Source organism: Stegastes partitus, unplaced genomic scaffold, assembly GCF_000690725.1.
Source record: "Stegastes partitus isolate 25-593 unplaced genomic scaffold, Stegastes_partitus-1.0.2 Scaffold81, whole genome shotgun sequence".
Lineage (NCBI taxonomy): Eukaryota > Metazoa > Chordata > Actinopteri > Pomacentridae > Stegastes > Stegastes partitus.
The window spans coordinates 296,723-305,964 of NW_007577812.1; the positions used below are offsets into that span (position 1 = coordinate 296,723).

The following is a 9,242-nucleotide window of genomic DNA, read 5'->3' on the forward strand; positions in this document are numbered from 1 at the left end:
GGGCATGTGAAAGCACCTCAGTGGCGACACTTCCTGAGAAATGTGAAGTGATACTGAGCTGGTACATTTCACTCCACTCCTGTGAAAGCAGCAATTTCACTTTGTAAAGCAGAACTGAGGTACTTAAAATGACACCCTGCCTTACAAACAATAAATCTTATTATTCCCTCAGGAAGTGAGCTGCCTTTGAGTGCTACCCGTCGACTCGCCCTGTAATTGGTCCAACTATGATATAAATCAGATAGCGCCCTTTTCTTTGGAGTTCTTTGATGCATAATTGACTGCTTCAGATGTCGGGTGAGGTTTGAAAAAAAAAAAACTGGCTGGATTCTTTTTGCTGACACAGATGGCTTCTGTCTCATCCTCTAGAACAAGCCTTTTGGGTAGTAATGAACAGTTTACTCAACATAAAGGTGAGCAAACAAAGGCATATGTGGGCTATGATGGTTACTAATTCTTTACAGGAAATGTTTAAAGCGCCTTTTGGTGGCATTTTAACAGCAGAAAATCACAAACAAATCTGTAGGCATTTTGCATCAAACAAATATAACCACATTTATTTTGAAAGTATAAAATTTCACACTATAAAGGCCACTTTTCAGGGTAAATTGACAACCTTTCTGTAAGATTTACACAGACAAATACCTTGTCCCTCTCTGCTGGTCTAACATACTGTCCAGTTCTGTGGCAAAATAAAATAGCAATTGTTCTACTCCACCACAGAAAGTAGTTGGCAAGATCCGAATAATTTACTCAATACAGGAAAATGGCAGGAGAGTGAGAATTCCTGATTTGTACATCCCACAGAGGAGCAGGTATTCTAAACGGTTCTTCTCTCTCTTTATTAAACCGGCTTACAGGCACAGTTTGACGTTACAGGCACTGTTTGCCTTCTACAGGGAGACTCGAAAAAGAAATCTGCAGTGGACATTCTTTACAATGGCACCAGTCAGGCCATGAGAGCGTCCCCTATGGAGAGAGCATCCTCTGTTTGTACAAGCAGGGCGACTTGCACCGCGGACCTCGCTGTCAGAGGCCGTTTGGCTCACTGCAGACCCGGTGAGGTGTCCAGACGTTGAGCATAGTGTTCACATTCCTACTCACTAACCGTGACGTGGTGCTCACTGAGGTAGAACAGTTGTACCAAAAAAGACTTATTTATAAAGAATACAAATGTGTAACAGTCACATCAATAAACTTAAGAGTGGAGTCATGGAGGGTGAGAGAGGGGAAGGGGAGGGGAGGGATGGAGGGGAGGGGAAGGAGGGTAGGAAGGGAGGAGGGCAACATCACATTTCACCCACATTTTCAGCACAACAATATGTAGACCACTGACATGTCTGGACATCTGAAAATACTTCCTCCCAGCATCAAACTTCTCCCGCAGTTCTTTTCCCTTTCAGGCATGATGGCAGTTTCACAGATACTCAAACTGGATTATTACATCTACAAGCCAGTGGGGAACAATTCAGTTGTGAAAAATACTTGCTCCGGTTATCTCGGCATGTAAAAATCTATCCTTCCGACTCTCGCGCGCGCTATTCAAGAGTGCAAACGATAAAACGAAGATAAGTCAACAAAAGGGAACTAAAGCAGACACTTGTCATGTCAGAGAGGGCACATTGCCAAACAGAGAGTACAACGTGTTTGTCGACGCTCCTTCCACATTACAAAGGAATCTGTGACATCCCTTTTGAAGGCTCCCATCTCTCCTGAAGGCTGGAATGAGCTAAGCGAGCTGACTGGCTCCCCGGCGGTGTCGGGGGCAAGGCGAGGCTAAAGCGCTGGACGCCCAGCCCCTCTGTGTGGACTAGGACCAGCTGCTGTCCATCAAACCGCCTGTCCCCTTGCGTGTGATGATGCTGTCTGTTGATTTAAGGAGCCTCTCTAGACAGGGCGCGTTGATTTTGCCCGGCGGAGGGCCTCTGGGCACCGAGTCTGTCTTAGTGTGGCTGTCCGTGCTGGAGGACACAGCGCTGTCCTGCGTTAGGTCTCTGTCTCTGGGGGACAGCAGGTGCCTGGGACCAGCCTGGGCCTGCTCTGCTGTGGGGGAGCAGATGGGTGATGTGTGGAGCCACTTCAGGTTATTGGCGGAGTAGGCTCCGGGAGGAGTGAGGTCGGTGACTCTCAGGGCTTTGGCGCCGGCTGGAGGCTCGCTGGCAGTGACGGGGCTCGCTGCCGCATTGGTGGTCACTGGAGATAGCTGTTAGGAAAGACGGAAACTCAGCTTAGCCTCGATTCTCATTGATCAAAAATAGTAGAAATGAGCCAGCGTTTGCCTGTTGTGCTAATTTCCATCTGCCAGCTATTAAAAGCACTCCAGACTTATAAGAAATCTAGCATGACGTCAAAGGATTACTCACTATGATGGAACATTTTCACATGACTTCTGTTATCTTTGGTGTCAATATCATCCCATTCAATGTTAAACATCTCTAAATAAGTTATTGACATTGTCCTTCAGTTTTATTTAAAGGGCTATTTACACATAAACCTGGGTAACAATTGTAATTATGATATTTTCTGGAGGTTTAAATTGAACCCAAGGATAGAAGACGTCAGTAAATTTGAAGGTAACAGGAGGGTTAAATGATCTCATTACTGATATCACAATATTGATTGAAGATTAACAGTCAATACCGAGCAAATAAACAACTTCTTTGTGGAGAAACATGAAATTCCTGCTTATCTGAGGGTGTGTCGGGATTAACCGCAGAAATAAATCCTTACCAATTAACAGCTAAGGAATGTTCCACAGTATTCTGACCTTTCTTATCCCCTTAGGGACACTCCTCCAAAATTACCTTTTCTCCTCTGTCATTGTTCTTAGCGAACCTGAGACTGCAGTATTACCTCAGTAAAAATAGCTTTTAATCCTCCTTTCCCTGTCCCAGACCTGTGATTAAATAATAATAGATATTTTAGTCGCTCTTTCACCGCGTCGCCACCATATGTTCTTGGCAGCAGCCTTTATCTTACGGAGGAGCTCTTACACAACACTTCTGCTTTTTTTTTTTCTTCTTTTTTTTCAAACACAACTTTACCTTCAGTTTCTTGGTAGGAACGGCTTCCTCTGTCTGCGTGGTAGCGAGTTGGTCTTGGAGTTTTACATTAGGGAACCAGCTCTTCAGCATTTCCTCCATTTTAAGGATTATATTAATGTATTTTTCCCTGAAAAAAGGAAGGAAGGGGAGGCGGGGAAGGACACAGACAGAGAGAGAGAGAGAGGGATTTACTCAAGCTATCATGCATGAATCTGAGTAATCTACCAAAAATCTTGCCGACCTCTTCTCTGAAATCTTATCTCTCCATCAAGCTCACACAGGAAATATGCAATCTTGAACAGCGAGTGAACACACACTTGCTCGCTTTGCACAGCCTGCCCTCTGTGTGTGTGTGTGTGTGTGTGTAGGGGGGGGGAAATTTGTCTTAAGAACATTTCTCACATGTTTTGAGCTCACACGTGGCCTGATGTATAATAGTCCTCCTCGCCTCTAAATATAAACACCAAAGCCACAGCGGGCTCCGACAGCGTCATTGTGGAAATAAAGCAGTTGACGCAGTTTTTCGTTGGAGGTGGGCATAGGCAGCGTCCCATTAACTCCCACCCGCCAAAACCAGATGGTGAGCAGGGATTAGCCGGTGTCATATGATCGGGACCTTCCTGCTGTATTCCATTCGGGGCATGTTAAATTCATGTGAAAGATTATCCACAACAGTGACTGCTAAAAAAGTCACTTTGATCCTATCTGCCATTGTTGTTGCTGCAGGGGCTGCCAGCTGGCAACACAGAGCAGGCACAGGGAGCGACGGAGGGAGGGGTTTTTTTAGTCCACCTCCCAGCCTCTGCCCCGGCTGTCTGCAGGGAGGCTGCCACACCCACTCTTTGTCTCCCATATGAAGGCAGCAGCTGGTGGGTGAGGGCTGCAATTAGTCCGTGCCAGACTCAGCAGCACTTTGTCTTATATCAGTACACCTTGATGCAAAGCTTTGCAGTGACTGACTGCCCAGCAAGACACACGTTACGCTCAGTGTACAAATCAGAAACGCTGCTTTCATTTAAAGACATTCAGCGTAAACACATGGTGTCTATATGATCATTAGGTGCTTTTAGATGCGAGAGATTTTCTTGTCTAATTTAGCGCACAAATGACTCCTGCTTCTCAAATGTAAGAACTCTCTGCTTTTATTTATAGAATTGTATTTAAAATCTTATTGGGCGTTTAACTGATGGCTGAACAAAACCAGCAATTTTCAAATGTCACACTGGGCTCTAAAAATGTGACGGGCATAATGAATAGTTATGGAAGATTCTTATTTACACATGTAAAGGTTAGGCTTTGTGCACTGCCGTGTAATGTTTCATCAGAAAACATTGTTATTTATATTGTGATGGAGATTTGAACCATATTCCCAAGTGCTTAAGTGTAAAAAAAATCAATAACAGAGAACCTGAGAATGGGCAGCTATTTCCCATTTTATGATGTACAACATTTGAAAATTACCATACTGCAGGGACTTTCTCCTCTAAAGGGGTCATATCATCCTCCATTATATTGTCTGGCCAGTGGAGAGCTAATCAAGCAGACACAAGTGTGCTACTCCCACAGTGGAGCCTCATACATTTTTAACAAGACGCCCAGCTATAGTGAGATCCAACCATCTCTGCAGTAAATTTATCCTGAATGTGTGGGGGTAGCAGCAACCTGCTGTGAGCCATGTGTCACAAACATAATGGAGACCACTTTGACCCACACATAGCAAACAGCATTTCTAGCACTTGTAAATGTATATGAGGGGCTGAGACTGTGATCCAGGTTTAAAACCCACTCTTGAGAGCAGCACACACATGCCTCACCATTTATTTGTAGCAACAATAATATACATATACATAGTATTGAATATCATTGTAGAACAGTATTTGGGTCACTCTGAGGACACTTACCCCATGTAGGGGTTCTGCAGGACACCCATGATCCTCTGAATCCTGTCCATGGCCACGCTCTCCTGGAAACTGCTGAGTCCTGGAAAAGAAGAAAGTTGTAGAATGAGCCACATGAGTTGCGCTGACAGCAGGGCTGAGTCTGTGCAGCAGATGGGTTGTTTGAAATGTGTGTGTGTGAAAGAACAGACTCCCTGCTTCTGTGGCCAGGAAGTGTTGGGTCACACAAGGTTTGGGCTTGACCAAGATCCCAAACTAAGCAGTTTCAGAGCTTGTCTGAACACGGTGCTATCTTCCACAGGCTCTTATAACGCCTATCTGAGAACTTACAAACAGCAGCTGCTTTAATGGAGACGGTGGTACAGTGTGTTCCCACTCACCTCTGCCAAGCAGAGTTTAAAAGGAAATCTGAAGTGTGACATTTCTTGCTCTCAATGGGGGAAAAGAAATTATGTTTTAAGCTGTTTTTTTTTATTCTCTTGGAGAGTTTTGAAACAATGTGGTTGCTAAGCGAACCTTTACCCAGAATGCGCCCCATTATAAAAGACACACATGGAATGCTTGTGGTAACGTGATAGTCAGACCGACAACAATACTTGTTTCAGACGTCTCACTCTCAAATCTCAGGGACACATATTCCACAAAGACGGGCACGCTGCCTATTCAGTCTATTGTTTTTCTCGGAGACAGAAGAAAGAAGTGAGACACAGAGAGAAGTGGACTCGCCTCAGAAACAGCATTAATATGTTGAGATCCAAAACAAACAAACAAAAAAAAAAACAGAAGACATTCGAAATGAGTGACTTACTTTCTTTGTATCTCCCTGATCGAAGGCCATTCAGGATTGATGACAGTGGATGAATGTAGCATTGTAGCTCCATGCACTGAGAAAATGATAAGAGATTGATTTGTAGGTAGACAGTAAAACATATCTAAAAATCTTTTGAAAAGCACACCGGCTTTCACAAAGTGCTACTCATTTAGATATAAAAGTTGCTTAGCGTGGTAACCGACTGGTGATATAGTGACTCCAGTTCTTCAGAAGAACATGACGAATGTGCTTTCTATAGTTATAGGGGAAGGGAGGGTCATGTTTACTGGAAATGTAGTGTGTGTGAGACACCCTGTGCAACCAGCAGGGGAGCTGATATAGGTGATAGGGCATGTTCTAGTTTTGCTGACACTGTCAACCCCCTCCTGAGGGACACAGACATGAGTCACGGAGGGGCTCACCTTCCTGCTGAAAATCCTGTCTTTCTCTGACGTGTTGGAAATGAGCTGCCGTTCTCTGCGCTCCTCCTCCGTGGAGCCGTGAGTTCTCTTCAGTGCTTGCTGGGCGCTTTTGCCACTCATCCTTTCCCCGTGTTGCGTTCTACACAGTCCGGTGGCAGCGCCTCTGTCCCATTTCTCCACGCAGTCGGGGGATCCCCGGCTGGAGACCTCCCTGACCTCGCTCCAGTTACCGTCGCCCTCCTTCAACTCGCTGCTCCGGCGGCAGCTGCTGTCAGACGGGCCCAGGTGCGGAGGGGCACCGGGGGACGGAGGAGAATCTGTCTGGCTGTGCTTTCTGGTACAGTCAGACTCCTGTTCGCTCTCGTTTTCCTCATTGTCACTAGCCAGCCAGTCAATGGAGTTGTCCGAATCTGTAGCCGACATCCTCAGCTGCAGGCTCTAACTAGCACTGACCATCACTGACCTGGCAGGGAGACAAAGCCATCGTTACTACATTGCAGCAATACAGAAAAAGGAATAAGAAGCAGCAGTGATCAGCGCGATAAAGATGAGGAACAGCAGCTGTAAAGTAACCAATACGAGGCCCGATAGCCAAAATAACCAACTGAAGCGTCCTTGAGCAAACACTGCAGGTTTGCCTGGACGAAAACCTTCCAAAAAACACTGCATCTCCAGCCAAGCAGACATGAATAAAGGCAGAGAGACAGCGGAGCGCTCTGAGCAGATGGTGGCAGAGAGACCTCAGTTGTTGAGACCACAATGACCTGTTTGTTTTGCAGATGCAACACCTGAGCCAGTAAACACAGGCTAGCCACCATCAAAAGCAAACACCAAACCATCCTGCTATGCTCTCAAATACTCAAATCTTTGTCCCTCCGAATTACAGTGGCCGTGATCCTCCACGCCATGACGTCACACACAAACAAATTTCTACATTTTACAGTTGCCAAGCCCCAAGTATTTTTTTTTTTCCTCGCTCGGGCCCTATCAGCTGGCCCGCCAGCTGCTACCACCACATTCATTCATAAACATTGTTAGCTTGTTTATTCAAGAGGGGCAGGGGTCTGCCACCATGGCGACCAGCGCCTCAATAGGCTGCAGCAGACCTCCCATCAGCACAAGTGACACTTGTGTGCCACAAAAAAAAAAAAGTACAAAATGGGAGACTAGCGCTGTTTGTTCACGACAGAAAAAAATGCCTCGTGTATGAAACAACTCCTGCAACCAAAATGCTCTTCACGGATGTTTTAATTGCTGGTGAGATCTTCGGCGTGTTTCCACAGGGATTAGAACACGAAGGAAGTGAGAACAGCATTTTCAGCACAGGGATTATTTTTGGTGTTTGAACGGTTAATGCCTGGCACGATTCCTGCTTCCTGTGAAGATTTGAGGGTAGAAGAGTTAATTGCTCCCTAGTTCTTTGTCTCAGGATGACCACCTTCTGATCTTATTGTTACAGAGGAGGGTGGAGCACAGATTTATAGATTTGCTGAAGCGAACACACACAAGACAACTAATTTGTGTATTTTTAGACACGTATGTCTGACTGCAGATTCATAGAGACCACAGGTGACCGGCTTTGTGAAAACAGATTTTTTTTTTTTAAACGTGAGCACTATTTCAAGAGTCGAGACTGGCTGAAACTGATTTCTCCTGTTTTAATATTCAATCCCAGACAACCACACAAACATTATGTAACACACACACACAGGGGCAATTCAGCTTTATATGTTTGCACAAATTGTGTTATATAACACAACATTACATATCAAAGAAATCTCACAAATTCCTCTAATAAGCTGATCTTTTCACTCACATATGGATGCTTTTTTGATATAAAATAATTACAAGGCAGAGAAAATAAAAAAGCAGCCACTCATCCTTTCTGTTGTCAATTATATATCCAACACAGCTTGGAAGATAAAGCATCAGATGAGTGCCATGACTTGTTTTTACCACTGATTTCACGTGCTGCTGTTATAAAACAACACACACACGCCAGGCTCGTCCAAATATCCACATGCCCTGGGCCTTTAATACAACTCACAGGCCTGCGGTGGGATAAAAATTCAAATAGCAGCTGGTGTAATACTGATAACACGTTATTCCACCATGTGTGTGTGTGTGTGTGTTTTTTTAATCCAACAAAAAATGTGTCCATGTCAAAATGTAAAACAAGCTTCGTGATCTCCATCTACCTGTGTAGGTGGGGCACCTAAATAGATGTCCACCAGTCAAGACACACACACAGAATTATAGGAGAATAATTCTAGAGGTCAAACGTTTGTAAGCAGAGAAAGAGAAGAGAACAATAAAAAAAAGGCACCAAGATAAGGTGGATGATCGGATCTATGCGCCTAAATGCAGCTTTCAGATCAGTTGGGTAACAGACACAATAGACTTCCTCATCAGTCATAGTAAATTTGGCAGCATGCACTGTTAGATTATATAAAAGCAGGCAGCAGTGGTAGTCAACAGTCCTTCCAACACGTTTAACTGCATTTGCTGATCACCTCGTCTGGGTTAAATTCCTTTGGAGAGGTTTTTTTTTTTTTTTTAAACACACACAAATAAGATGATCTCAACCGTTTAGAATAGAATCGGAGCTGAGGTTGTTTTTTTTTGTTGTTATTTTTTTGGGGTGGTTTCCTACCTTCACCAGGATGGAGCTGCTGGTCGGACCTTCCCTTTGTTTCAGCGGTAAATCCAGCAGGAGCGTCGGTCGGTCGGGGCGCAGAGTCGCTCGGTGAGCTCGGACGTGCGGCGTGTGATCGAGGAGGCAGAACAGCCAGTGATCGGCCCGTGTTGCTTCTCCCAAGGCAACGTGTCTGGGAGGGCGGGATTAGCGGGGACCGGCGCTCCCATTTGCTCCTCCAGCGGCCTCGACCGACAAATCGGCTGCTGCGCTCGGTGCAGCTGCGGAGCAATAGGCGAGGCCGGTTTACATGTATGCAAATGACATGGAAATGACACAAACACGTGGACACGCGGATCGGTTTCACTTCAGCAGCTGGGCGAAAAGTCAATCCAGGGGCCAGCTTTGGTCATTCTGCAGGCATTCTTCCTC

The 9,242-nt window shown here is 45.2% G+C and overlaps 1 protein-coding gene across 1 annotated transcript; it reads right to left on the reverse strand.

The window, feature by feature from the left end:
• Nucleotides 1–527: 527 nt before the first annotated feature.
• Nucleotides 528–9,005, reverse strand: ciartb (circadian associated repressor of transcription b). Its single transcript, XM_008276808.1, has 6 exons — nt 8,829–9,005; nt 6,176–6,638; nt 5,751–5,826; nt 4,946–5,024; nt 3,045–3,171; nt 528–2,203 (listed from the first exon to the last, which is right to left on the reverse strand). Exons 2-6 carry the CDS (start codon nt 6,596–6,598, stop codon nt 1,811–1,813), a joined length of 1,098 nt encoding a protein of 365 aa, XP_008275030.1. The 5' UTR covers nt 6,599–6,638; nt 8,829–9,005; the 3' UTR covers nt 528–1,810.
• Nucleotides 9,006–9,242: the final 237 nt, after the last annotated feature.